This window comes from Exophiala viscosa (genome assembly GCF_022695815.1).
Source record: "Exophiala viscosa unplaced genomic scaffold EDD37scaffold_4, whole genome shotgun sequence".
Taxonomy (NCBI): Eukaryota; Fungi; Ascomycota; class Eurotiomycetes; order Chaetothyriales; family Herpotrichiellaceae; genus Exophiala; species Exophiala viscosa.
The window spans coordinates 1,650,087-1,677,092 of NW_026944356.1; the positions used below are offsets into that span (position 1 = coordinate 1,650,087).

The 27,006-nt window shown below is 51.3% G+C and overlaps 14 protein-coding genes across 14 annotated transcripts; 9 read left to right on the forward strand and 5 right to left on the reverse strand.

Annotated features, from left to right (window-relative positions):
• Positions 1–46: 46 nt before the first annotated feature.
• EDD37DRAFT_381912 (uncharacterized protein) lies at positions 47–3,234 on the reverse strand. Its single transcript, XM_062812109.1, has 8 exons — positions 3,009–3,234; positions 2,897–2,951; positions 1,868–2,846; positions 1,679–1,795; positions 1,580–1,630; positions 1,408–1,532; positions 282–1,352; positions 47–222 (listed from the first exon to the last, which is right to left on the reverse strand). The coding sequence occupies exons 1-8, from the start codon at positions 3,154–3,156 to the stop codon at positions 216–218; spliced, it is 2,553 nt and encodes an 850-aa protein (XP_062671152.1). The 5' UTR covers positions 3,157–3,234; the 3' UTR covers positions 47–215.
• Positions 3,235–3,495: 261 nt separating this feature from the next.
• On the reverse strand, positions 3,496–5,575 carry EDD37DRAFT_629204 (fatty acid desaturase-domain-containing protein). The gene is made up of 2 exons (XM_062816496.1): positions 5,145–5,575; positions 3,496–5,082 (listed from the first exon to the last, which is right to left on the reverse strand). The coding sequence occupies exons 1-2, from the start codon at positions 5,342–5,344 to the stop codon at positions 3,645–3,647; spliced, it is 1,638 nt and encodes a 545-aa protein (XP_062671153.1). The 5' UTR covers positions 5,345–5,575; the 3' UTR covers positions 3,496–3,644.
• Positions 5,576–5,717: 142 nt separating this feature from the next.
• On the forward strand, positions 5,718–6,928 carry EDD37DRAFT_629206 (uncharacterized protein). The gene is made up of 2 exons (XM_062816497.1): positions 5,718–6,240; positions 6,304–6,928. Exons 1-2 carry the CDS (start codon positions 6,215–6,217, stop codon positions 6,833–6,835), a joined length of 558 nt encoding a protein of 185 aa, XP_062671154.1. The 5' UTR covers positions 5,718–6,214; the 3' UTR covers positions 6,836–6,928.
• Positions 6,929–7,949: 1,021 nt separating this feature from the next.
• EDD37DRAFT_657546 (cytochrome P450) lies at positions 7,950–9,650 on the forward strand (the record flags this gene model as incomplete). Its single annotated transcript, XM_062818902.1, has 4 exons — positions 7,950–8,172; positions 8,229–8,922; positions 8,986–9,394; positions 9,456–9,650. 4 exons carry the CDS (start codon positions 7,950–7,952, stop codon positions 9,648–9,650), a joined length of 1,521 nt encoding a protein of 506 aa, XP_062671155.1.
• Positions 9,651–9,760: 110 nt separating this feature from the next.
• On the reverse strand, positions 9,761–10,501 carry EDD37DRAFT_608722 (uncharacterized protein; the record flags this gene model as incomplete). Its single annotated transcript, XM_062815076.1, has 1 exon — positions 9,761–10,501. The coding sequence occupies one exon, from the start codon at positions 10,499–10,501 to the stop codon at positions 9,761–9,763; it is 741 nt and encodes a 246-aa protein (XP_062671156.1).
• A 506-nt stretch (positions 10,502–11,007) lies between these two features.
• Positions 11,008–12,220, reverse strand: EDD37DRAFT_382002 (dolichyl-diphosphooligosaccharide-protein glycosyltransferase). The gene is made up of 3 exons (XM_062812110.1): positions 11,806–12,220; positions 11,304–11,757; positions 11,008–11,255 (listed from the first exon to the last, which is right to left on the reverse strand). The coding sequence occupies exons 1-3, from the start codon at positions 12,151–12,153 to the stop codon at positions 11,074–11,076; spliced, it is 984 nt and encodes a 327-aa protein (XP_062671157.1). The 5' UTR covers positions 12,154–12,220; the 3' UTR covers positions 11,008–11,073.
• A 123-nt stretch (positions 12,221–12,343) lies between these two features.
• Positions 12,344–14,473, forward strand: EDD37DRAFT_629211 (MFS transporter). The gene is made up of 3 exons (XM_062816498.1): positions 12,344–13,300; positions 13,356–13,506; positions 13,553–14,473. Exons 1-3 carry the CDS (start codon positions 12,837–12,839, stop codon positions 14,372–14,374), a joined length of 1,437 nt encoding a protein of 478 aa, XP_062671158.1. The 5' UTR covers positions 12,344–12,836; the 3' UTR covers positions 14,375–14,473.
• A 937-nt stretch (positions 14,474–15,410) lies between these two features.
• EDD37DRAFT_608725 (RTA1 like protein-domain-containing protein) lies at positions 15,411–16,520 on the forward strand (the record flags this gene model as incomplete). Its single annotated transcript, XM_062815077.1, has 3 exons — positions 15,411–15,688; positions 15,739–16,258; positions 16,323–16,520. The coding sequence occupies 3 exons, from the start codon at positions 15,411–15,413 to the stop codon at positions 16,518–16,520; spliced, it is 996 nt and encodes a 331-aa protein (XP_062671159.1).
• Positions 16,521–16,697: 177 nt separating this feature from the next.
• On the forward strand, positions 16,698–19,043 carry EDD37DRAFT_382058 (major facilitator superfamily domain-containing protein). The gene is made up of 5 exons (XM_062812112.1): positions 16,698–17,009; positions 17,139–17,476; positions 17,530–17,989; positions 18,048–18,868; positions 18,931–19,043. Exons 1-4 carry the CDS (start codon positions 16,812–16,814, stop codon positions 18,798–18,800), a joined length of 1,749 nt encoding a protein of 582 aa, XP_062671160.1. The 5' UTR covers positions 16,698–16,811; the 3' UTR covers positions 18,801–18,868; positions 18,931–19,043.
• Positions 19,044–19,287: 244 nt separating this feature from the next.
• EDD37DRAFT_608727 (uncharacterized protein) lies at positions 19,288–20,346 on the forward strand (the record flags this gene model as incomplete). Its single annotated transcript, XM_062815078.1, has 1 exon — positions 19,288–20,346. One exon carries the CDS (start codon positions 19,288–19,290, stop codon positions 20,344–20,346), a length of 1,059 nt encoding a protein of 352 aa, XP_062671161.1.
• Positions 20,347–20,539: 193 nt separating this feature from the next.
• EDD37DRAFT_382060 (uncharacterized protein) lies at positions 20,540–22,218 on the forward strand. The gene is made up of 3 exons (XM_062812113.1): positions 20,540–21,526; positions 21,621–21,997; positions 22,074–22,218. The coding sequence occupies exons 1-3, from the start codon at positions 20,732–20,734 to the stop codon at positions 22,204–22,206; spliced, it is 1,305 nt and encodes a 434-aa protein (XP_062671162.1). The 5' UTR covers positions 20,540–20,731; the 3' UTR covers positions 22,207–22,218.
• A 122-nt stretch (positions 22,219–22,340) lies between these two features.
• EDD37DRAFT_590441 (putative short chain type dehydrogenase) lies at positions 22,341–23,168 on the reverse strand (the record flags this gene model as incomplete). The annotated part of the gene is made up of 1 exon (XM_062814506.1): positions 22,341–23,168. The coding sequence occupies one exon, from the start codon at positions 23,166–23,168 to the stop codon at positions 22,341–22,343; it is 828 nt and encodes a 275-aa protein (XP_062671163.1).
• Positions 23,169–23,993: 825 nt separating this feature from the next.
• Positions 23,994–25,542, forward strand: EDD37DRAFT_649602 (major facilitator superfamily domain-containing protein; the record flags this gene model as incomplete). Its single annotated transcript, XM_062818150.1, has 6 exons — positions 23,994–24,004; positions 24,069–24,141; positions 24,194–24,321; positions 24,373–24,523; positions 24,582–24,628; positions 24,681–25,542. The coding sequence occupies 6 exons, from the start codon at positions 23,994–23,996 to the stop codon at positions 25,540–25,542; spliced, it is 1,272 nt and encodes a 423-aa protein (XP_062671164.1).
• Positions 25,543–25,790: 248 nt separating this feature from the next.
• On the forward strand, positions 25,791–26,998 carry EDD37DRAFT_382080 (uncharacterized protein). The gene has a single exon (XM_062812114.1). It carries the CDS (start codon positions 26,038–26,040, stop codon positions 26,773–26,775), a length of 738 nt encoding a protein of 245 aa, XP_062671165.1. The 5' UTR covers positions 25,791–26,037; the 3' UTR covers positions 26,776–26,998.
• The last annotated feature ends 8 nt before the right edge of the window (positions 26,999–27,006 follow it).

A 27,006-nucleotide genomic window follows, 5' to 3' on the forward strand; every position in this document is an offset into this window, starting at 1 on the left:
GCACCTCATGCTGGTCTGTGGTACCAGAGTATTTCGTCTCCACAATCCCCTCGTTCGGGCTTACATGTCATGCCAGGTGATAAGCTTGTGTCGACCGAGACTTCCACTGCTGTCTCTTTCAATCACATGCAATTTTGAAGTGTACAGACGAGATCGAAGGAGCCTCTTCAGGCCTTTCTTGCCGCAAAGGATATCAAAAGTGGGCACGGCCACGGTCATCTCCTGAAAATCGCGACACTTTAGACGTCTCGTCCCGCAACACATAGACAGGGGTATCGTACCTGTAGAATGGAGCAACACTTTTGGCACTTTCCTCAACGCCGTTCTCCATCAGGACATCACCCATGATATGAAGTATCCTGCACGTTTCCGTGACACGCCACATGCCAGCATCTTCGAGAAGATTCGCGAACTGAACAAGAATGCGTCTCGCTGAAGAATATCCCCCGAAAACAGGCATACCGGAGAACGTAAGGTTACCACCATTTGCAATAAAGTCCGCCAAGGGAGTGAGAACTTTACCGTAAGGCGTGGTTCCTCCCAGACCAACGTCTCCCACCTGTCTCCAGTCCAAGTCGGTCAGAAGTTCATAGCTAGCATGCCGCAATCCATCTTGAACAGATGTCCTAATAACCAGCACGTAGAGTCCGAGAACGAGGGCTGACAAGAAGAGCCCTGTTTCCGAGTGAAGCATCATGCTGTCGGAAATCTTTCTTTTCGAGCAGATCCAGAATATTTGTGCGGCATGAACACATGCTCGCCTAGCTGCGGGGGTATCAGCCCAGGACGCTATGCAATTCAGGGCTGCTTTTGCAGGTTTCGCTCCCTGCCGACCTGCTCCTAACTCAAACATCCACGGATTGCCGAGTAACATCATGCACAAGGTATTCCACATGATCAGACAGTGAGGATTCAGGTTTTGGAGTGTGTCTCCGTGGCGTTGCATCACATTCACCAGAAACGGAGCGAGAGGCTTCGCAAAGTGGTCGGTAGAGTACACCTCGTAAGGTACCAGTCCCCATCGGTGGCTTGACAAGTCACTGCGTGATATGAGTCGATGATGTGCCTCAGATTGCCGAAGCCAGACAGTGGACAAGATGCCATGCAAGCCGCAGGTGCTCATGCCCAAATTGCGAGATGACAGTGAGACTCGATCAGCGGAGAACTCGATGATCGAAGATGAAATGCCGCATCCGGCTTGCAAAGCTCTTCTCCAGTCTGTTTCAGATGCCGCGTAGAACAATTTCTCATCCGAGGGCAGGCACAGGTTGAACATATTCGTTGGAATGACCGGGACCAGGTCCAAAGCATCAGAGTAAAGTGCGTCAATCATCACAATTGCGATCACGAGCCTTGGGATAGTCAGCCACCAGGCCTCGTGTGTTAGTGTCCGGTTGCTTTACTGACCTCTTGATTGATTCGATTCGGCCCCAGGCTTTCCAGCTATAACGGTCATGTAGAACCTGATTATCGAAGTCATTTGCCAGGATCGAGATCTTATTGTCTCCGAAAAAGCCGTGACTGATCATTGTCTAGCACTTGTCAGTAGGGAAAAACAGCATGATTGATACCGACTGACTGCTATTGTCTCGACATAGAGACTTTGACACGCCTCTGTATCGAACATTGCCTTTCTACGTCAGTCCAGAAGCTATAGAGTCTAGCACTCAGATCTTACTGTTATCAAGGCTAGGATCATAGTAAGATAGGAACTTGCCAGAGCCGCCAGCATCGGGGCAGCTGTAGTCTGTGAATGGATGGATTTGAGTTCTTGTCGACAGTGCGCAATCAGGTTCTGATGCGCAATGTTAGCAGGTGTCCCAGTGTGAAAGGAAAACCATGGCTGGCGTGTCAGCTGTGGTCTTACCACCATGTTGTTCTCGACAAACTGATTCCCTGCTGGACTTTTCATCATAGCGGACCCCACCATGCATATCGCCAGAAGCAGGATGCTAGGCGTTTTGCTAGCATCAAACGTTGCAACGTGAATGCACGGCACGAACTTGTGGAATTGGACGAAGAACAAGTCCACGCTAAAGTCTAATGTGCTGGCGGAAGGAAATTTCGGATTTTGGCTGCCCAGGGAAACCCCCAACGTTTCCATGAGCCGGAGTCTGCAAGCTTCACCGAAATTCCATTTTGAGTCTAGAGAAGACTCGTCCACTGAAGGAGTGGCAAATGACGATACTGACTGAGAGAAGATATTGTCCTCGGGATGAGTAACGACTTGATCCCATATTCGACGACTGATTTGAGCATCAGTCTTGACCGTTGGCCAGTATTTTCGCACTCTGTCAAAGCGCTCGTCAGGTATGTCGTCCCGCGGCGTGTGAAGCGAATCGACTCCATACGTAGGCTGGGAGGGTTGGCTTGGGTTAGGGATCCAGCATGTCGGAAATGCAAAGTTGAACGCTGCAAAGTCGGGCGCGTTCCATCTGGGGTCGTCGGCACCCGCAAGGTCGAAATCAAGGCCATCTAAGAAAGATGTATCCATGGCATCGGTCCCTGTTTCGAAGATCTGTAGATCAACATTATTGTTCGCTGAAGGTATCTTGTCGGAATACGCATGTTGAACAGGCTCCGTCGAAGGTGTCAGCATTCCTGCAGATTGGTCCCATGATTCAGTTGGGGGATCAAGATTGGCTGAAGGGGACTTCAAGATAGGATTCATGGAATCCATGTCAATCGTTGCTGGACGTGACTTTCTTCTTGGTTGATGCTCCGCGTGGAAGGGGCTGTCCTCGGGTTCCTGATAGTCTTGCCGTGCTTCGTGAGGAAGCATGGACGGTTTGACATGCTCTTCCGCCAGAGGTTCATGTTTTTGGGCATGGCGATTGAGCACATCTCTGCAGCAGAATGTTAGTGGATATCCTCAGCACAGCAATAGGACCTTGACCTCCGTGAAAACCGCTTGTCGCAATGTGGACAGGAGAAGGGTCGTTCCCCGGTGTCTGGTGACAAAAGTTAGATCACTGCATCCAATGTCATCTAGGTCAGGGCAACTCTACGTGCGCGCTCATGACGCTGAAGATGCTCCATCTTGGAAAACTCCTGGCCACAAGTCGAACATTTTGTGGAGCGAATCTTGCGAGGCCGACCGCGTGCGCGGGCGGTGACCGTGGTGGGATCTGACACAAGGCTGGGCGAGCGCTCCATGGTCCCGGCAGTTGTTAACTCTCGCTCACGGTGAACGAGCGAGGCAATGCCAACATTTTTGAGGAATCAATAATAATGTAAGCACGAAGTAAAGGCGTGAGGTCAACGGCGTTCAGCCGTAGCTAATGCCGCTTTAGATTAGGCGCCCAAAATAGTATCACGATGATTGGCATATTAACCGAGTACATTGCCTATTGGTTGCTTTGCATTAAGCCTCCGACTTGCCGATGGTCCTTTTGTGCTGTGAGTGGCTCCCCGTTACATAATCCAGCGCGCTAAACCTGTTTCCACCCAATGACTGATGGCATGTCTGACTCTTGTGTCGTCGACCAGGCGGCTAACGCGGATGACGGCCCGGTCGGCTTCACGTGAAGTGATTTCATGCGTGATGTCGGACACGATGTGATAATGTACGAGGCTCGTCATTCTTGATCCAAATACTCAGGACCCGTTGCCTGTTCCTACGTTGTAATGGTCTAATATCCCTCCTACGACTGATGTGCTTCCGCGAGTACTCTTCTGCACTTCTCCATGATCGCAACCTGCCCACCGATCTCGTCCAAACGGCTCAGCACAGCCTTGTTACCGTCCACAAAACCGTACATCGCGTATGGTATCTCAACTTCGCGACAGAACTGCTGGACCAATTTCGACGCTGCCCGGAGGTTATGCCGCGGAAGGCGAGGAAAGAGATGGTGGACTGCCTGGAATTGTAAGCCCCCATGAAAGAAGTCCAGCCATGGAGGACAATCGATGTCCATTGTTGAACGCAGCATCTTCTGTGGGAAGCTCTCTTGCGGCCCGAGATTCTTGGTATCCATTGCGAAATGAGAAAGGGTGAATTGGACGTGCAGCGGCATGGTGACCATATGACTGGTAAGGACAAAGACAAGTCGGCCAGAACCGGTTGGTATGCCTTTATAGACGAGATAGTAGCCGAACCATGTCCAGAAGAAGAGTTGCCCAGAGATCTCATACCAGCGATGCCACCACGCAGGACCCTGTCTCGGGCCTTGGCCACGAATCAAGTACTCCCATGAAAGAGCATAAAGATTGAACCGGCCAAGCGCAAGTATAAGGTAGTAGTAGTATGCTTGATATGGCAGGAAGTACTTTGACATGTTCGTATGTTGCATGATACGCTCGTAGTATGTGGAATATATGGAACCGAAAAATTCCGACGAGATCGCGAAAAAGGGTAAATGTTGGATGTCGGGATCGTGTTCTGGTTCGTTCGTCACTATGTGGTGGATGTTGTGGCTCTGCTTCCACCAACCCATGGAGAGACCTCCAAGGTGGTTTGCGATGGTCAGCGCGATCAATGAATCAATCCGATAGTCATGGGTGATCCCGTTGTGGCCGGCGTCATGTGCTGCAAAGACTAGCTGTTGCCAGAAAAAGCCCATGAATATTCCACTGAGAACTAACCATCCATGCTTCAACGCTACAAGCATGAGGCCGAATAGGAAGGCACAGCGCGCTGCTTCGAAGGCGTAGGCACTATAATTGCAATCGTAGATGCCCCTTGCATGTAGCTCTTCTTCAAGCACTTGATATCTATCAATGATGATCTTTTGCGTGCCAGCATCCACCGCAGGATAGTGAGCACATTTCAAGTCGATTGTCTCTCTGGTCTGAACGTCGATGTGGGACAGCGGTTGGCGAGCTCCGTTATCAACGACATGCGTTGTCGAGCGACCCAACGAAGCTGGATGGTCAGATTCAACTCGCTTTTCCGGCCGTTCTGGAAACCCGAGATCTTTGACGACGCGCTGCTCACAGTCGTCGACTACCAGGCTCTGATCAGCCTCGTCTGACGATTGGAGATTCATTGTTTGAATCGGTGGAGTCAAGTTCTTCCATGGTAATTGGACTGTGCCAATTTGATATCGTTGCATGACTGCCCTTGTGGTCGGATTGTGGAACCTGATAGCCCGAGTACTTAGCAAACAGCTTCTTACCTCGCTGGGGGGTTTGAGGTCACGCACGCATTGATCTCAACTGTGGCGTCTTTACCAACTTGGTGCAGAATTGCTTTTTCACCGCCAGGATGAGACTTCATCCACGTGTCGAGCTTTAATACTGTGTCTTCCATGATGACAATGGCATACCCTTGAGAGACGAGTCCCTGTATCTGTTCTGGAGACATCGAACTGCCCCGCTCGTGCCGGGTGTTTCTGAAGGACATGTTCCTTCACATCAATGTCTTAAATAGTTCCCCCAAGATAATTGGGCCCGACTTCTAGATTCAGTGCTAGAAAGTTGGATGAGCAACGACCAGCTAGGTCATACCACAGGAGCTGAAGGGTCGGGGAACAGGGTGATTCATGTATTGACATTCCAATGTGGAATGACGAGGCGATGGGGATGTGTCGGTCACAAGAGCCTATTGCAGTCATGTTTAATTGCCTTTTCGTTTTTCGCGAGAGCTGTGAAAAGACGGGTGCCTGGCAGAGGCTGGGAAGTCTCTGTATTTCGTATGGTTTGCACAGTGGGGCTGCCGTGACCCCTGAGTTATCATGCTTCCGAGCACTCGTAGCTTATCGTTTGATGACGACCAAGGCGGATCCAGATTGACAGGCGCTGCTCCATACTTTGATAGTACAGTTTGCCCTTGTCCCATCATGCAAATTGCTTCAGAAACATCCCGGAGAATTTATACAGTTGCATGCCACGGTCAATACCGATCTGTCTTGTAGACACAACAATGCCAACACGTAACTCGGAGATAGTAATAGTGGGTTTTTCAAGAGCCAATGCAAAAAGCCTCACGAATCGCAGACCCACGCCATGTCAAGCTCGCACAGTTGTTTGTGCCCAGAAACCATGGCAAGGGTTGTGCCTGTACAACCGTTTAATCAAGTCGAGAGGTATCGGGATGAATGTGGACCCTTGGAGCTATAAGTATTCGTCTTGATCTGTCTATCATACGTGACAGAGTCTATGAGCAAGAACACTGCATCCGTGAGACGACGCGCAAGGATCGAGGCATGGAAATCACGCTGGGCGACAAGATCAGGTTCTATCAATTGTTTACCGCGACCGTGTTCAAGTTGCAATGGACCGAGATCTGTTACCGGATAGGTGCTCTACATCACAAATTGACATATCGAGCCATCCAGCCAACAAATAATGTCGTGGTTGTAGGAGGATCATTTTCTGGCGCCTTTCTAGCCCAGCGTCTCGCCAATACACTTCCAAATACCCATCGAGTCATACTTATCGAGCGATCTCACACTTCCACTACGTCGTCAACTTCCCCTGTTTCGCCATTGTTCGCGGTGTACAGGAACGGGCGCTCGTTCCTTATTCCCACCTGGCTTCTAGATGCCCACAAGGTATCTTCGAGCACGTCCAGGACACTGTCTCAGAGATCACGTATGATAAAGAGCAGCTCAGACCCGGAGAAAGTGTAGGCTTTGACTTCCTTGCGATCGCGACAGGAGCAACTCGACCCAGCCCAGCAATCCTCCGGTCCACAACAAAGACGGCCGGCTGTGATGAGCTGCAAGCAGTGCAAGCTCGAATCTTCATAGCCGAACGCATTGCTATCATCGGAGGACGTCCAGTTGGGGTTCAAATGTCGACCGACATCAGGAGCATCTACCCCAAGAAATCCGTCTCTCTCTTCCGCGGTCACTCTCGCGTGCTCTCTGAGTTTGGTGAAAGAGGCCAATAATACGCTGCGAAAGCTGTGAGAAACATGGGAGTCATGACCTTTCTTGGGGAGCTTCATTCTCTGCCGGATGCGGCGGACACCGGCAAGGAAAGCTCCAGGCTGCAGTTTGAAGATGATCGTGCCGATGACTTTGACTTGGTGGAATTCAAACTCCATTTTCTTCACTTGATTGCCTTCTTTTGACGTCACATGGCTAAATATTATTCGCTCTTTGCGTGGACAGATACCATGCGCAGGTCAGAGACCTAATACTTCGCAGATGGAGCGATTGGCCCCCTCTGCTGTTTCAGGTACGACCGGTAGGATCCTTACAGGGCCAACGCTTGAGCTGTCAAGGCATAGTCAAATATTTGCTCCTGGGGACGTTGCTGAGACGGAGCGCCCTAAGACCGCTCAAGCAGGTCTATCACAAGCAGGGGTGGTTTGATCGAATATTTGATCACTGATCAAAGGACAGGCAAAACTGGAGACGCACAAACCAGACACAGTTGAGGGAGCTTTCAAATTGAGTCTAGGGACTGTAAGTGATTCTAATCTATCAAGGACTGAGCACTAATCTTGTCCTGCGTCTTGCAGGACCGATGGATTTCGTCCTTGAAGGCCAACCACGGGAGAGAGCTTCTACTTGACGGCCGCGAAAAGGCCGTGGACATGCACGCAAGACATGTTTGGAGAATATTAGGTGCTGATGCAGAGTACGCCAGGCTTGAAATACTGGACCAACGCTAGTTTCATATGGCAAGGAGAAGGTAAAGCAGTCGCAAGTGAGATTATCTGAGGAGAGACCTCCTCCAATGGTGGATTAGCCCCGCATGACCTGGAATGAAAAGTATCGCGGGACGTCTCTATGCACCACCAGGCAAAATACCGACCTTTGCCGTGCCGTGATCATAAGGCCTTCCATTCGGTTCAGCTGGTGCAACCTACTTGTAACCTACTAAACGACTCAACGCGTGGCACCGCTCAATCGATAAAGCCGAGAGTATATCTCGATATCACCGAGTATCCCTCAATGTGACAACAGGATATGATCAACGCCTTGCGCGCTTTGAACTTGAGGGCAATCCGCCATCAGTCTTCAGGCATGGAAAACCCAGCTATGGCCCAGGATATCATGACAACCTCGCTTTACGACCATGCCGTTCAATTCCTGAAGTCCTACCTCTTGCTTTTCCTTGTCTCTCTTCCCATTGCGCGAGGTCTGTTCAAGAGGTACGCTTCGCCACTCCGAGCATACCCTGGCCCCTTTCTGGCATCATGCTCGCGCGTATGGAGGCTGTGGGTCACATACAACGGCCACAGTGAGCACGACCACATCGACGTCCATCGCAAATATGGTAGGCACGAAAAGAATCCGCTATCAACCAACACAAGGCTGACGAGCCTTTGAAAGGCCCCATCGTCCGTACAGGTCCAGATGAGCTGTCGTTCGCATCACCCGAGGCCGCCAAAGACATCTTCGCCGTTGGTAACGGAATCCAGAAAACGGACTTTTACTGGGTCTTTCCACCCGCCGAGAACCCAGATGTCTTCACGGAGATCCGGGAATGGAATCACGCCCAGCTCAAGCGCTTCACTGTACAACCCTACAGTCTGGCCTCGATGCAAAAGATGGCTCCTGCCATTGAGGACGTGGAAAAAGAGTTGATCGACAAGCTGGACTCTTTCGCGAAGGATGGCAAGGGCACTGTCGACCTGGGTGGTTATCTGCATTTCTTCGGCTTCGACGTACTGGGAGAGGTCGCATTCTCCCACCGTTACGGGTTCATCCGCACTGGCACCGATGTAGAAGGCTGCATCAAGTACATTGACGAAGTACAATGGTACGACGGTTTCGTCGGCCAGGTGCCGTGGTTGCATTATCTCGGCCGCTTGAACCCCTTCGCGCCATGCCTAGGCCTGAGTCTCAAGGCAGTCCTACTGACTCGCATGGCTCTCGAGGAACTGGGAAAGCGAAAACAGCTCGATAACAATGGAAGGTCTGCAACCGGCCAGGACGATCTGCTCGCGCAGCTGATCGAAGGACACTTGCGCGCCCCAGACAAGTTCACCGAGGCCGATGTATTCGCTGTGGCGCATGGAGCAATGTAAGTAACATCCTACTATGCCCCTGTCCAAGACGAGCACAAAGTAATAATGGGATACTCAAGTGGCGCGGGCTCCGACTCCACGGCGTCAACAATGCAATCCTTCTTCCACCTCCTTCTCAATTCGCCCACCAGCTACAAAAGACTCGTCGACGAGATCGATGCCGCTCATGCAAAGGGCACGCTCTCCGATCCTGTCTCTTACTCCAAGGCCCAAGACCTGCCGTACTTCCAGGCATGTCTGATGGAAGCCATGCGCCTCCGTCCAGCCGTCGGGCTGAACATCTATCGCAAACTACCTCCCGAAGGAATGACCATCGACGGCATGTATTTTGCCGGCGGCACCGAGGTCGCTGTCAACGGCTGGGTGCTGCACCGTGACAGGACTGTCTTTGGGCAGGATGCGGATGAGTACCGTCCTGAACGGTGGTTGGAGCCCAACGCGAAGGAAATGCATCGGCATATGTATCAGGTATGCTTCCCTCTAATGCCCGTCAACGACAAGTGCGGTTCCGCTAACGACAGTATCATAGTTCGGTGGTGGAAGCCACCTGTGTCTAGGCCGCAATCTGGCATTGCTGGAGATGAACAAGTTGCTCCCACGATTGTTGAGGAGGTATCACTTTGAGCTTGTGCATCCTGGACGGCCGATGAAACATCATACGACCTTCTTCGTTGTCCAGACAGGGCTGGAGGTTTACATTTCTCGCCGGAACCTCATTTCGTAATGGTCGAGGCTATTTGTTCTCAGTAGTACAATTTATGCTACACTGGGGAATTGCAACAAAATATAGTTCATTGTATTTCATGCTGTAGAATACTGGACATGCACTTCCAGTCAACACTCGATAATCGCCGTCACCTCCCCAAGTGAGGAATGTACAAGGCCAATAGCAACCCCCGTGGCACCATATATGGGCTCTTCGAGCATCCGTAACCACGTCAAGCCCGCCGCTTTGCGCGTGCTGATGGAGTATTGAAGCATCAGGGGTCCACCAGCACATATCCCACCTCCATGTGTTTGAAAACCCGTCCTGCTCCTCCTCGGGATGTCAGACTCGTGGAGACGGTCCAATCGTTCAATCACCTCGCATTCACGCTCCAATGTACAAGTCGTGTACAGGCGTTGCCAGCCATCCGCAGACATCGGGGTAGATAGTGTCAAGGCGTGAACTTGGTCGATCTTCCTTGCATCCGTGGATACTTCTTCCAGCAGGTCTGCAATTGCATCATAGATGGCCGCAAAGTCTGCTGCCCACTCATCGCCAGCCTGACCCATGACAATCGTGAGATCGGACAGTAGTTGGTATTCAGCTACGGGCGCGATTACTGGCTCGTCGTAACTCTCGTGGCCGTTACCGTTCGAAGAAGCGTCGTCGGTCTCTGATGTCCAGCTCTTGGGTGTCGAAGGCTGAAGAGGATGTGGATGAATTTGCCGAACTAGACTGTCGGTTTCCTCGGCGGGAAGCGCCCACTGTGGTCTCCGGACGATATATGCTTGTGCGAATTGAGATATCAGACATAGCACCATCGCAAGGAGATGCGAAATAAAGACCATGGCTAACGATTTGAAGTGCATGCAGCAGGCAGCAAACACGGATGTTTGGGACAGGAGTATTGCGTGAGAAAGGATTGTAGCTTCGCATCTGGGCAAGAATATGTACTTTTCCAGTACTTCTCGTACCTGCTCGTAGATTGGTCACGATATCGTGAAGACCGGGATTCCAGATTGAGGGATCAACTTGAAAGCCAGTGGGGGACCCGTGCGCAGGTGGAACTTCTAAAATACTTCTAGAAGTCCGGATATCTTAAGGTATGCTGACAAAAAGCGGACAATGATGCATGAGGAATGTGCCAAGGAGTTGGATAGATGGCATGCACCGTGTGCAATTAGCAGGAGTTGTGTCCGACGGCCATGATTTGATGGACACCCGGCCGTATTGGAATGGTCAGCAGAGGCCTCAAAGTCGCGACCAACTTCGTCTTCCCGACCAGGCTTTCACATGCGCGGATATTTGACCCTTGGTATCATCACAGGTCTGTCCTTTTCATTTCCCATTTTCCCATCCGTTGGAGTCTATGTCATTGCTTTTTGTAGCTGAATGCTGTCTTATAGTACATGCCTTCCTGCGGCTTGTGTCCAGTAGAAGCCTAAAAGGGTGGTAGCCAGAAGGGATATCCGCCGTTCTTGATCCTGAAAACGCTCATCAGGAAGCTGTACATGCCAAAAAGAACGGTCGCCCAGATGATCACAGCGACCTGCTGTGTTCGGGCGTCTTTGATACGTGGAACTCTTAGGGCAAGGTTGATAGCGGCAAAGGCCAACAAAGCGTCTGTCTGAGTCAGCATGACTGGATATAGGATGTGTATGTCAGACTTACACATGGCAGCCACGATCTGAGTCTCCATTCCGAACTGATTCTGGAAACCTCCTGCAAAATAGCTTATACCACCTCGACCGTTGTTCGCGACATATGGCACTCTTCGAATGTGGTTGAACATGTGGCCACTGGTAAACAGCATGATCAGGATCAAGCTGATCCCTGCCCAAAGATTGCGATTCTGTATGACTGGTAGGATATAGGGATATGCCACCGTCAGGAATGTAAAGGCTCCAAGCAGGATGGTCAATGTGACAGCAATCTTTCCATAATTGATTGGGCGTGAGAGTTCAGGGTAATTTCCGGCAGGAAGCTGACGCAAAAGCCAGTTGCGAGTGCCTTCAGCCGATTGAGGGCCCAAGAAGTCGAATCGAACAGGTGAGCCATCAGCTTTGGCATTGGGGCCGACAGTAGGAGGGAAGTACAGGAGGACAGGCGCGGTTTGGAGTTGGAGCTGCTATGTGTTAGCCCGTGCGGCGGTGAAGGAAAAGCTGCAGCTTGCCTTCATGAAAATGTTCCTGCCCTGATCAAAGTCAAGGGTGCTCAGGAGCATCCTGTTCTCCCCAGTCTTGTCCCCTTTTTGCCAGCTACGACCAAGGATCTTCCACTCCGGGTCAAACTCTCTGCATATTCCGCAAGCGTATCTTGCATCCAGCGCTGTGAGAAGGACGGCGAGCGAGTAGTCGCGTGGTGCTGTGGTCAGCTCATTGTAGCCCTTCTCGTCGAGTTCGAAAGGTGCGGAGCTGGCCTGTTTGGCAAAATACGTGTCAAACTTGTCGGTCGAGGCTTTTCTGGCTGCAACTGCAGTCACAGACAGCGCTGTGAGCGCCAGGAACCGTAGGAAATGCATTGTCGAGCTTGTCAACAACAGCGATAGTGCCAGTTGGGGGCCTGGAAAGTAGATGTTTCTGTTCACTATTGCAGTTGGAGATGCGTGTCCTCATCGACGCATCTCCAGCCTAAAGACTTCATCCGTCTTGGCATGCAGCACCTTATTTCCACAAAATCCGAGCCTCTACCAACCATCAAGGCCATCTCCCTGTATGTTTGCGATATGAATAGACACGTCAACAGAGCGTGGTCAGGCAAAGCCGAGTCTTCTACTCGATGCGTACAGTCAGTCAGCCTGCAGCTGGGTCACCTGGCGATACGATGATTTGGTGCTCGAGGGTTTTGCCGACATAAGACCCTGAAGTGCTGCGATTCGACTTTTACGACGGTGAAACGATCACGCAATTCTTGATCATCTTTGCACCACACGATTTTGTATGCTACGGCACATTTAACATCCTTGTAACGTCCATTTTGATGACGATACTCGAGGCATTGCAGCATCCTCCTTCTATTTCCGTCTTAGCAGGATTTCCGCGACCTGATATATGAAGATGGAGTGGTCGGCCTCTGAGCATCGTCTTTGGGTTCCTGCATGTTTGATTCCGAGCTTGCGGAGGTATAGGACAATACAGTTCTTACCGTCATTTCGAGATCACATAAAGAACCCACAATCAAATACCCGCTTGGTCGTGACTCGACATGGCTGCTCTGGAGAAAGACGTTACTGACGACAAACAACTTCAGCCCAGTTCCGGCGATGAAGAAGCACCCGCGCATATTAACGAAAAAGCGCTTGTCAGAAGATTAGACCGTACTCTTCTCCCGGCCTTGACGTTTCTTTACTTGCTGTCCTTCCTGGACCGAAGCAATGTCGGCAACGCTCGTGTTGAAGGTCTGGCCACCGACCTCCACATGACCGGCGACCAATATCTTACTGGCTTGACGCTATACTTCATTGGCTATGTGCTCTTCGAAGTGCCAGCAAATATGGTGTTGAAAGTTTGGACTCCCCGGGCCTGGCTGCCAACCTTGACACTTGTCTGGGGCATTGTCAGTACTTTGATGGGCCTGACTCAATCTCGGACTGGCTTCTTCATTGTCCGCTTCTTCCTCGGAGTGGCCGAAGCTGGACTGTTCCCTGGAATTGTGTTCTACCTGTCCATGTAAGTGTCTTACGGGCTGATTGTTCTTCTCTTGCCTGACGCCTGACCGTAACAGGTGGTACAAACGCAACGAGCGACAGTTCCGAGTCGCGCTGTTCTTCAGTGCAGCTTCCTTGGCTGGTGCTTTTGGCGGTATCCTGGCTTGGGGCATTGCCCATATGAAAGGTGTTGGTGGTTATAACGGCTGGAGATGGATCTTCATTCTGGTATGTTCAATTCTGAGAACGTTTTCTAGCTGTTAACAATTCCCAGGAAGGCTTACTTACCGTCGTGGTGTCCGCTCTGTCTTACCTTTTCATCCACAACTATCCGAACACGGCTAAATTTCTGTCGGATGACGAGCGACTTTTCGTCCAAAACCGGCTGAAGGAAGACAGCGACGCAACAGCGGACGAGAAGTTCAACATGAACAATGTGAAGAAGGCTTTCACCGACATCAAGGTTTACCTTTACGCCCTCGCATATCATACCATGTCTTTGCCTTTGTATACCCTCTCGCTGTTCCTTCCCACGATCATCAGTTCGCTGGGCTACACTGCCGCGCAAGCACAGCTGATGACCATCCCGCCGTACGCCATCGCGTTCGTCTTGACGATCGGTGTGGCTATCCTATCGGAACGATACCAACGTCGAGCCCCATTCATCCTAGTCACCTCGTCTTTCGCAATTCTAGGCTATCTCTTGCTTCTGTCCGATCATCGACCAGGCGTGTCATACCTCGGAACTATTTTCGCTGCGGCGGGGATCTACCCATCGGTGGCACTCGTCCTGTCCTGGCCGGCCAACAATGTCAGTGGACAGACAAAACGCGCGATTGCAAACGCCATTCAGATCAGCATTGGCAATTGTGGAGCAGTCATTGGCACCCAGCTGTACCGTACAGAGACGTCGCCGAGATTCTACCTTGGTCATTCATTCGCCCTGGGATACTTGGTCGCAAACCTGATAGTGACGACCACTTTGTGGTGGGTTCTCAAGCGGGAGAACGATCGTAGAGAAGCTATTCCCAAAAGCGAACAAGGTGAAGGTCCTTGGCTTGGAGATGAAGATTTGAGATGGAGGTTCCATTTGTGAGCGCAAGGTTGCAATATGTGCACTTGTTGTTGTAGCACGGATACTTGATGCACTCCCGTAGGACACTCGTCATCTCAATTGCCAAAACCCAAATAGCTGTCCAACGGCGATGAGTTGGCTTCGAGTCGAGAGCAATCGGGAGATCGAAGTTAATGAATGCGTCACCATACCTACTAATATCTCGTCCCGCGGAGCATTTGAACCAATATTCCGGGCTCGTGAAGCTAAGAAAAAGCACGATCCCAACATCAAAGTTTCTTCATCTTCATCTTCATCTCATCATGACCATGGTACGCTGGTGTTCACGTTTCATCTAGACCGTGGCTTAAACCACGTCTTCCAAGATTCTGCGTTTATATTTCGAGTCGCGACCTTGCAGACATGGTAAAATCCTTTTCTTGCAACGGCTCTCATGCCATTACCTCTCACCTAGTCTCATTTGCTGCCCTGCTTTCGCGGCCTAACGAACCTGCTCTGGTCCTTCCATGGCTCCAAAATTCTACAGACACGCGACTGACCAGAGGCTTCCATGCCACTCTCAGCATGACTCCGGGAGACCAGAGGCTTTCATAGCATCTTTTGCTTGCGCGGCCCTTCTCCGCAACTTGGTCGACAGTCGCACGAACCGGTGGTCCGTGCAGACCAAGAATTGAACTCAACCTCAATGCATGAGGTCTCCAGAGATGTAGCTTTGAAGTAAGCTACTAGTGGCTACCATGAGAGTTCTGCAAGGCCAGGAATCAATCGACACCTCATCAGATTCGCAGTGATGAAGTAGACCAACAGTTGAACTCAACCTCAATGCGTGAGGTCTTACGATATGTAGCATTGGAACAGTTGCTAGTCGCTACCATGCTAGTTCTGCAGGCCAGAAATCATCGACGATCTATCAGACTCGCTCTCATGAAGCAGCCTTCCTGGCAAGGTGAGTATCATTTAAGTATCGTTCCTCCTCAACTACTCCATTGCATCTCCCGCCTTGTAAAGCGACTCAATTTGACGTTTCCCCATTCACCTGAAGCCATCCCGCTCCACCATGGCTGTCTGCAAGTATTCCATTCCTTCAGAAGAGTGCACGGTGTCGACTTGTTGTCTGATGCAGGCTTCCATTCACTACTTGCCGAATCTAAGTGCTAACGCAACGTACCTGGCCATCTTCTCCGCCCTTTTCGTTCTTCAAGCCATACTAGTCCTGACGTACAGGACGTGGAAATTCTCAATACCCATGCTGTGTGGAGTCTTGCTGGAGATGGTTGGCTATGCCGCTCGTTTATGGATGAGGAGCGAGATCTTCCAACCCAACCCTTTCATTCTGTACACGGTCTCAAATCCGGTCCCATCAGCCCGAGCTAACGCTGGCGCAGTTATTTGATCACCCTGACCATCGCTCCTGCTTTGATATCTGCCTCAATTTATCAATCACTTGGTGTCGTCATCACCAAGCGCGACCCGCTGATCTCACGCATCAAGCCAACAAACTATACTCCGATCTTCGTGTCTTTCGACGTCGTCTGTCTCATCTTACAAGCGGCGGGTGGGGCCTGGGCTGCGGAAGGTGTTCGCGAGGAGGACCGCCGAAAAGTTCCTACTGGTACACATATCATGCTTGGTGGGCTTGCGTTGCAGGTCGCTTCTTTGGCTGCGTTCATGGTGCTGAGCTCTGACTATGCGGTCCGATATTGGAAGAAGCATTATGCAGGCACGCAAAAAGCTCGGGCATTGGATGACAGTTATAGCGAGGAAGATCGGCACGTTTCGCCCGTTCAGAATTTCAGTTTTGGCCTCGGGCTTGCTACAGTTACAATCTCTATCAGATGTGTCTTTCGTGTTGCGGAACTCCAGGGAGGATTCGGCGGACGTCTGGCAAACGATCAGGTCTTGTTTGTAAGTTATCCGCCTCATGGTGTCGCTCTCCGTTCCTGCGGAACTAGCTTCTGACAACGTCCAGATGGTTTTCGAGGGCCCCATGATCATCATCGCTGTGGCTGTTCTGACACTTTTCCATCCTGGTCGTTGCCTCCGGGTTCAGCCGGAAGCGCTCACGGCCCAGTCTCCAGAGCAGAAGCCTACGAGAAGTGTCTCAGTGGAAGTCACTGAATATGACAATTCTGCAGTGTTCAGGCCGTTGGGGTCAGCATTCGGATGAATGCGGCGACCATCTTGTGATCATGGAGAGGACTCGACCAAGATAGAGTGATAGAAACGGTAGACCAATATCAAAGGCGTAGGTGAATTTGGACATTGTCTGGCCGAAAGGCGCGCCAAGCCGTTCTGGATCTGGGGTTCAGCACCTCCTCTCTTAATGCTTTATCGCCTTTCCATTCTACCAACATTTACTTTTGGATATCTCTCCCTGATTGAGAAGTCGGGATTTCTTTTTGATATTCGGTCATCCTAATATGGCGACATTGGCAACAACCATCGCGCCAACGATATCATGGCAGTGACGTCAAACCAAAGTTCCGTTGTTGCGCACGCAATCGAGCCCATTGAATTACCAGCAATACAACCAGTCAGGGCCGCTGCTCCCGCAAGCCAAAGCGACAAGCAGGGTGAGGATCAGATTCAAGCGGTGGCCGAGCCGGGTCAGCGGCGAAACACATTCAGGACGTGTACTGTCATTAGTGCACTGTTCGTGAGTAACTTTCCATTTGCTTAATGAGCAGTGCACCATATCTGGTGTGCTCCGCTCGCGCTCTTTTGAAACGCGTCGAACGCCGAGTTCACGACGGCAGAACTGCATGCTGACACCCGACTGCCTCAGGCTACTCTCTTCATCATCGCGCTGAACACTACCATCGTGGCCACTGCAATACCCACCATCTGCTCCGAATTACATGCAGCATCCGGATACTCCTGGATCGGTGCCTCGTATGTTATTGCAACCACCGCTGTCGTTTCAATATGGGCGAAACTCTCAGACATATGGGGCCGGAAGCCACTGCTGCTAATTGCTGTTGCATTATATTTCGCCAGCTCCATCTTATGCGCAGTCTCAACCAACATGGGCATGCTCATCATCGGCCGTACTCTCCAGGGAGTATCTGGTGGCGGTTTGGGTCCTCTCATCAACATTGTCATTTCAGATTTCTTTAGTTTGAGGTTCGTGCTGCATACATCATGCCTTGACCTCGTGTCATTGACCTTTGGCACAGGACTCGACCTCTTTTTCTCGGCCTGCTCCACGTAACATATGCTGTTGCTGGAGGCCTTGGACCGGTGCTCGGTGGCGCGCTCACAGAGTACGTGTCCTGGAGGTGGATTTTCTGGATCAACCTTCCAATCGCTGGGATAGCGTTCTGCTTGTTGTTCCTGTTTCTGGACGTCCATAACCCGAAGACCAAGTTTGCCGACGGTATCAAAGCAGTCGACTGGGCGGGGAGCATCTCTATCGTCGGCATCATGGTCATGGTGCTGCTTGGGCTCAACTTTGGTGGCGCGACATATTCATGGAGCTCTTCGAAAGTCATCTGCCTTGTCGCAGTTGGGGCTTCAATGACCATCTTGTTCCTCGTCAACGAAGGCCGATTCGCACGATATCCTATTATGCCGCTTGGCTTATTTCGCTGCAGATCTAACGCTGCATGTCTTATCATTGGCTTTACGCAGAACTTTGTAAGTTCTTACCACATCTATGGCTAGGACACCGCTCGTTACTAACAGCTGACGATAGGTTGTCAACGCTGCGGACTACTATCTACCACTCTACTTTCAATCAGCGAAAGAGGCTTCACCCCTTCGTTCTGGTGTCCTCATCCTTCCGATGATCATCGTTGAAGCACTTACGGCCGTTGCTTCTGGCATCCTCATTCATCAGACAGGCCGATATGTCGAGCTCATTTGGATAGGCGGGGTTGTGCTTACTATTGGCTTCGGGTTGTTTGTCCACCTTACTGCGATGACCAGCCTAGGATCCATGGTCGCCTTTCAAGTCGTGGCCGGACTCGGAGCAGGTGTTCTTTTTGATCCGCCCACGATTGCTCTTCAAGCTCTTGTAACTCAAGACGACACTGCCACGGCCACAGCTACTCTTTCGTTCATGCGCAGCGTAGGTACCTCTATTTCGATTGTTATTGGTGGCGTCATCTTTCAAAACGGAATGCAACTTCAGACGTCGAATTTGCGAGACAAAGGACTGCCAGCAGACTTGTTGAAGAGCCTCTCTGGGGCAGATGCGGCAAGTAATGTCAATCTCATCGCAACCATCGCAGATCAGACACAGAAGTTGGCGGTCAAACAGGCTTTTGCATGGAGCTTGCGGAACTTTTGGATCATGTGCACTTGCATGGCAGCATGTGGACTCCTGGCTGGTGGACTCATCACCAAGAAAGAGTTGTCCCAAGAGCACACGGAAACCCAAACGGGGATCAGAAAGGAGAAGAACGACGTTGCGGTCGAACCAGGCGTGACTCCTGAACAGCTCTAGAACGACATATAGAATGAGTCACATACAGATACCGGAGGCGTAGACGGAGAGGATATTGAGTTACTACGGTGAGTCATGCATCGTCATTGCACCTCTAGCGATGACATATCCTCACTAACAAATGTTTCAGGTTGCAGTCTGCTGAAGAAGCTCAGCGGAGCCGTCCCTGGCTGACGCTTCAGGGTGACGAGTTTGTACGTCGAGTACCCGGTATCGGTTTTATTGAGATGCCTGGAGCCAAACTTCACAGGGCGAAGAGTTCGGTGGACCTGTTGTTCCGTGGGGGCGGATGCATGACTTGGGCCGTCAACCTTGCCGTTCTGGTGGGCCTCCCTAATTTAGGCTCCCCATGTTCTATTTGCTGCCACCCGAATCCGAGCATTGAGGTCATCCATTGACCCATGCCGGCCACGAGTGCCAGCTGATGCATAGGCTCAACAATCAGGACTTGTATAAAGTCGCAGACTTGAGCCACATCGTATCCCAAATGTCGAACAACAATCCGAAGCAAAAATCGGCTTTCACCGGCAGAATGCATGGTCTCTACCACTGGCTATATCGGTTGCTCCTGTTGAGCCTGGCCTACACAAGATCTACGGCCGGAAATCCTACACCTCGTGGTCTCGCTGACAAAGTTACTTCCATCTATCAATTTCCGAATGAAACCTGGTTGGAGAACATCGCAGTGCGATCGAACGACCACATTCTGACCACATGTTTCACGGCACCCCTTCTGTATACTCTGGATCCAACAGCGGCTTCCCCCGATCCGGTCGTTGTTGCCAATTTCGCCGGGAAGACAGGTGTCCTAGGCATCGCCGAGATCGAGCCAGATGTCTTTGCTGTGGCTGCCGGCAATGTGTCAGCACCGCTAGGCGAAGGAAACTATTCAGTCTCCAGAGTCGACATGCGAAGCTTCCAAGCAAGTGACGGGGAGGTGATCAAGCCGGCGGACGTCTGTGTCTTGGCAGATATCCAAGACGCAGCGGTCCTGAATGGCTTGACGTTGCTGAACAGCCGATACCTTCTTATTGCAGACGGCATATTGGGAGTCGTCTTTCGACTGGATTTGCAGACCGCAGAGTACACCATCGCGCCCAACGACACGACCATGAAGCCCAATGCTTCAGCCATCATACAAAACGGTATCAATGGCATCCATGCAAAGGACGGCTATCTCTACTACACAAGCAGTGGGCAATACTTGTTTTGCCGAATTGCTGTCCACGACAACGGTACTGCTGCTGGGCCCGTGGAGATCTTCAACTGCAACCTATTGGGCGACGACTTCATTCTCGATCAACAAGGCAACGCATTCATCACGAATGACCCAGAAAACACTCTTACTGTACGGAAGGTCGATGGTAGCACATCGGTGGTAGCCGGCAGTCCCAACTCGACCGTTTTGGCAGGAGATACTGCATGTGCTTGGAGTCGAGCGCCAGGATCTCGGACACTGTATGTGTCGACTAATGGCGGACTCATAGAACCGGTAAATGGGTTCGTCGTTGGTGGATCAATCGTTGTGGTGGACTTGTGCAGCTGACGTAATGGCTCCGCAATACAAGTCTCCTTCAGCACTAGAGGAGGTAAACCTCTGAGCATTCGCATGTTGTATGATCTAAAACAGCATCGTGCAGAATTTGTCCATATGGTAAACCTATGCCAGGCAGTGAGGCAGCCAGCTGAGATGACATTCATGCGACAAAAAGTCCAGAATCACTCCATTTTTCCTATCAACACGACGAGGCTGAACAAGGCTGCTGCCATCTCCATTTCTCCGCATTACGACAAGGCTCGGTTATGCTTGTGGAGATCCCCTCTCTCCTCGTTACATGACATTCATCATCCGCGAAGTTCTGGGCCGTCCTTCTGGGCCATTACACTTCTTGTTCCGTCACACGTAGCTCTTCCCTTGTTCGACACTCACTATGTCCACGATACAACAGGTACATTCCTACGGCATCTATCACGGCCTACCCGTCTTCCCCGATGACGTTAAGGATCTGACGGCCATCGTGACCGGTGCCAACGGAATATCTGGTTCCTACATGCTCAAAGTCCTCTCACAGGCTCCACAACGATGGTCCAAGATCTACTGCCTATCTCGTCGTCCGCCCCTGCTCGAGCGCGGCTTGCCCCCAAACGCCGAGCACATTGCGCTTGACTTTCTCAAAGATCCCGAAGATATCGCGTCCGTACTACGCTCCAAGAACATCTCGTCGTCAAGTGAGAAGATCCACGTCTTCTTCTTCAGCTACATTCAGGCGGAGCCCAAGCCTGGCGCGGGTCTGTGGTCCGATGCCCAGGAAATGTGTCGCATCAATTCTTTGTTGCTTGACAATTTTCTTGCCGCGCTCGTCAAAGCCGAGATCCGTCCGCAACGTTTCATGCTGCAGACCGGCGCGAAGAATTACGGCGGACATCTTGGTCCGACGAAGGTTCCGCAGGAAGAGACTGATCCGCGTGTGGAGTTCGAGCCCAATTTCTATTACCCTCAGGAGGATTCGCTATTTAAGTATTGTAAGCAGCAGGGCGTCGGGTGGAACGTGTGTATGCCGGGGCCGATATTGGGAGCCGTGCCCGACGCGGCTATGAATGCTGCATTTCCTCTTGCCGTGTACGCGGCTGTCTCAAAGCATTTGGGTGTACCATTGGAGTTCCCAGCGGATATTGCGAGCTGGCAGATGTATCAGAGCATGAGCAGCAGTATGATGAACGCTTATGTAAGTATATACCTTCCCGGCTGTGTGCCAAACTGGCGTCATTGCCCTGTAGTTAGCTCGCAGCAACAGGTTGCTGACAGATTTCGGGTACTAGATGGAAGAATGGGCCGTTCTCTCCCCTGCGGCTCGTGACCAACGGTTCAACACCTGCGACAACTCCGCATTTACCTGGGAAGCCTGTTGGCCTCGGATCGCAGACTGGTACGGGATCAAGTACACCGGTCCCGACATGCAGCCAGACACGAAATGGATCGAGAAGGAGACACGTTTCAATCCGCGCGGCTACGGTGACAAGGGCATCTCGAGGCGCAAATTTACCTTCGTGGAGTGGGCGCAGAGACCTGAAGTGGCGAGTGCGTGGAAGGAGATCGCCAAGCAGGATGGCCTGGCTTGGAAGGAGCTTAAGGATACGGACCGCGTATTCGGGTTTCTGGATGGAACGGTGTGTCGGCCTGCGCCGTTGATTTTCAGGTACGTGTTCAGCCTTGACGCGCGACTCACTCAAGTCGAATCGACCTACGAGACAGTATGCTAATCACGAAAATAGTACTGACAAGGCTCGCAAACTTGGATGGCATGGATTTGTTGATTCCTCTGAGTCACTACTTGAGGTGTTCGACGACCTGGCGAGGATCAAGATGATTCCGCCGGTGCCAAAGGTCAAAGTTGATTTTAACTAGTTGGCGAGCTCTAGGACCAAGAGTCAAGCACGAAAAGGAGGCAAAATATAGTCTAGCCATGCATCGATCACGCACATTATATACACAATTGTGGACCTGTGGGATTGTTGAACTCCTGTTTGGCTTTGGTACGATCAAGTCCCCGTTGAGCATGTTAATCCTCCGTCCACTATCAGAGGATGACCAGTGACATACTTCGCTGACTGACTCGCAAGGAATGTTGCGGCATTGGCGACATCGTGTCCATCACCCATTCTGCCCATGGGTACGTTGTTTTCTGTAATCTTCCGGTACGTCTCTCGTTCAGCCTCGTCGTCGCTCCGCCCAAATTGCTCGACGAGTGGCACCATCATGAAGCCCGGGACGACTGCATTGATGCGTATGCCTTTTGCGGCGTACAACACTGCCGTGACCTTTGTGAAATGTATAACAGCCGCTTTTGCCGCATTATACGCGACTTGCGGCTTGCCGAGATACCGCAGCCCAGCGATACTTGCATTGTTGATGATACAGCCGGATCCTTGCTTCTCCATGATCGGTAATACTGAGTGACATGCGAGATAGACGGTCTTAAGGTTGATGTTCATCTGCTTGTCCCATTGTTCTTCTGTGAGAGTGACTGGGTCCCCTGACACCGTGGTGCCAACGTTGTTCACCAGGATGTCTATTCTGCCATACTTGGACATGATAGCGTCTACAACTCGTTGTACATCTGATGATTTTGTCACGTCTGCCGTCGTCACATCACAGACTCCTCCTTCAGACCGGAGTCGTCGTGCGGTGAGTTCTGCGGCACCCAGGCTCAGATCACAGCCGAAGATTTTGACTTTGTTGTATGAGAGCACGCGGGCGATGGCAGCGCCGTTGCCCCATGTTTGAGCGTCCTCGGGGCCGGATTGTCCTACGCCCATGACCAGCGCTACCTTGCCGGCCAGATCGGGATATGTGGCGAACTCTGTCATGGTGCCGGTTCGTTCGGAGGAAGTTTTGTATACAAGATGTTTCCCTCAAATGGTCACTCGCATGGAGTCAACTGTAGTGTATAAGAGTGTGGTTCATTGCAAAGAGCGAAAACCTTCACTCCAATACAATCCTGGTTAAAGAGGTAACCTCCGGGGCCCCTTCATCGGCAAGAGGGCCAATTTCCCCACAAGTGGAATAGTGGGCACCGCAATACGAGCACACCGATAACTGCACGCAGATCGACCTCAAAGTCAAGTCGTGGTAGTAAAATAAGTCGTGTTGCCCGCTCATTGGATGTGAGTTTCTCAGGAGTAGATATGTGCCAGGAGGGAAGTGCGGAACCGACTTGACTTGTCGTTGCTTTCGATGACACTCCGATGGAGTTGCCGCGTGGGTTTGTGCAGGTCAAGGACACAGTGCAATTGCGGTCCTTCGTCTAGCGTCCCCGAGTGTGGCACTTACTCCATTCCGGGGACGCTTGACGTGCAGATTGCATCTTTCAACACCCAATGATTGCCAACTTTATTTCTCCTCACAACGTGAATGTGCGCCGTCTCTTCGGTTTTCCTTTGGATCAATTCATTGGAGCTGGATCGAAGATGTGTGCCCCGGGGTCCCCGCCACAAGAAAACTACCCCGGGCAGCAGACGGCTAGAGCATCGCCAACCACCTGAGAGCAACCAGGTGAAGTATGCTGGCTATATAATGACCTTGCCGAGACTTCTTTCAGAAAACGAGTTACTTTCAGCTCGTCTGCTCCTTGCACTCTCCATTCCACTTTCTACTCTTCGGAATCAGCATGGATCTTCCCAATGTTGTCAACGATGGTAAACATGTACCATTGGAACTTCATTATGAAGAGGCAACTGAGACCGAACAACCGATTGATCCTGTTGCAGAGAAGAACTTGTCCGCAAGATCGATCTATACCTGATGCCGTCGATCTTTGTGCTCTACCTGTTCTCTTTTGTGGTAAGTCGACTTTATCCCAACGGTCTTGGTAGATGCTGACAACAACACCTAGGATCGAGCCAACATTGGTCTTGCGGAAGTTGCTGGCATGCAAAAGGCTTTGAAGCTCACGCCCCATGAGTACTATATTGCTGTCATATTGTGGGTCATTGTATACTTTACTGCCGCAGTTCCAAGCAAGTAAGTGTCGCTGCTGCCCTTGACTAGATGTTCCGGCTAAACAATCAACAGCATGATCCTGTCCCGTACTCGACCTTCCATTTTCCTCCCCATTATCATGTTTCTGTGGGGAGCCGTTGCAGCTATCACTGCTTGCGTTACAAATGCGTCTCATCTCATGGCTCTCCGGTTCCTTCTCGGAGTGTTCGAAGCTGGCTTCAGTGTAAGAGATATATATACACGCCTGAGCACCATCGAGCAACCATACTGACGCATTATAGCCGGCGGTTCTTTTCATCATCTCTGTCTGGTATCGCAAGCACGAACAGTATGGCAATGCCTCCACACTGGAATCTTTCACATGTGCTGACGTGTTCCAGATCTAAGCGTTTCTTCATCTTTCTCAGCGCGGGAATCTTATCTGGCGCTTTCGGTGGCGTTGCCGCTGGTGCAATCACGTCCAGACTCGATGGTGCCCACGGTATTGCTGGCTGGCGTTGGCTCTTCTTGGTCGAGGGCGTGACCACCTGTGGCGTTGCCCTGATCGTGCATTGGTTCCTGCTGGATTTTCCTGGCACAAGCAAGCGACTTACTCCTGAGGAGCGTGTCATGGCCGAGGCCAGACTGCGCCACGATGGCATCACTTCCAAGAAGACCGAAGGTGGTCACGCCAGAACCCTCATCCGAGCTTTCACCGCTGCAGCTCTCAACTGGCAACTTTGGATTATCACTCCGGCTTATATGTGCATCATCGGCGCCCTGTCAATTTCATACTTCTACCCTACACTCGTCAAGGGACTTGGCTACACTTCGACGAACGCCCAGTACATGACGGCGCCCATTTATCTCATTGCACTCTTTGTGGCATTGCCAGTGTGTTTCTTTGCCGACCGGCATCCGAGCAAGCGTGGACTGATGTTAGTCGGGACCATGGCATTTGGATGTATTTTCTCGGCTCTCACTACGGCCATCGAAAACTTCGTGGCCAGATACGTCTTTCTCTGCTTCATCAATAGCGCCATCTGGACCGGCAACGCACTTGGACTCTCTACCATGGAGTGCAGAGCTCGCGCGCCTCGGTCTCGGGGTCACAGATCTGGGAAACAAGTCACCTACCCTAGTGCACTTGTGAGGACAGGAACGTGGATCGCCCCTGCGAGGCATGAACTCAAGGGCGCTGTGGCGTTCGGAGAGGATGCTGGCGTCCCCGAGACCCCGCCTATACTTCCGCTGACTCGCTGAGGACTGACACTACTTAAATCCGGAATCCTCCGCAGCCCCAACTGGGGTCTAGAGTAGCAGGTTGAGGTGTCTCAAATCAGAGGAAGATCCTCCACAACTTCGCGGGCGGCGTGCACTGACGGGAAAGGCGCTGTGGGCTGGGCTTTCTGTGCTACGCGCCCCAAGGCAGGACAGGCGCGCTTGAGGCGGGCTGCCGAGAAGGCCTCATCTCTCTGGGGTATGTGCTTCTTCACTTCTGAGTCTAAGACGTCAAAAGAAATTCTGGCTCCCTCGATTGTGCACCTATTCTACTTTCCGTCAATCAAGTCGTCCGAACTGTACATCCATAAGCCACAAATCGAGTCGATACTACGCCGTTTTTGCGTTGTTGAGCTTTCAAGTAGTCTTGGAAGACTTCACTTTGCAATCTAGAGCTACCAGACCACAGACTCAGAGATCACAACCTGTTCCTACAGTCATCATCGTTGAACCAGGCAAATACACAATCGCTTCGTCATGGGTTCAATAGCAGAATCACAGCTGCCTGCTGTCAGCCCAGAATTGCAAGAAATCTTCCACACAATGGAACAGACGTTCTGTTCAACATCATTAGGCGTTGAACGATGGTACATTGTGGCAGTGGCAACGTTGGCTGGGGGCAACGACCCAGAACTCTGTGCGCAGCTATACCTCTACCTCATCTCACGTCCAAACTTTTCGACTGCCCCACAACGACAAGCCATGATCCGACGGGTCCGTGAAGCGTTGGTGAAAGCAGTCAGCATAGTTGGGGTCTGTAAGCCCTTGGAGGCCATCATGGCGATCAACGAGTTCGAGCGCGATGAGGACAAAGACCTATCATCGACACGCGAAGGCTGGCAATGCGACGATGAAAATCTTGAGCGAGGTATGGGTTGGATGAAAAAGCTGTATAGTCACAATACGGACAGCACGGTGAACTTCTTCAAGGACCACAAGGACTTTATGTGGATCAGCAAACATATCACATACGGTTTGTACCTCAGCGACAGACAGGTTCTGGACGATGTGGACACACAAATGGTCGTATTACCAGCCATCATGATCCAAAACCTTCGCAAGGAGACGCACTGGCATATCCGTGGGACAAGGAGGTTGGGGGTGTCGAAACAGGAGGTGCAGATTATCTGGGACTCGGTGCAGATGATCGCAAAGTACTTGGGATTGAAGCTGCGTCGTGTGCCGACGGTTGACGAGATTGAGCATGATGTTTGATTCTGGAGTCGTAGATGCATGACAAGTCTTCGGACTGTTGGTAGTCATGCTCCGAGAAACTTGTTCATTGGGAATAATTCATATGATGTCGGTGTTAAATCGTACGGCTAAAAAGAACACCACATTCTTGGATGTAGACTCTGGGTTTCTCATGGCGATGTGTTTACCTGCGTATCTCTCATGCACAGAGGCACCAACGGTCTCAACCACCAGCCTTGTGGTGATGAAAGT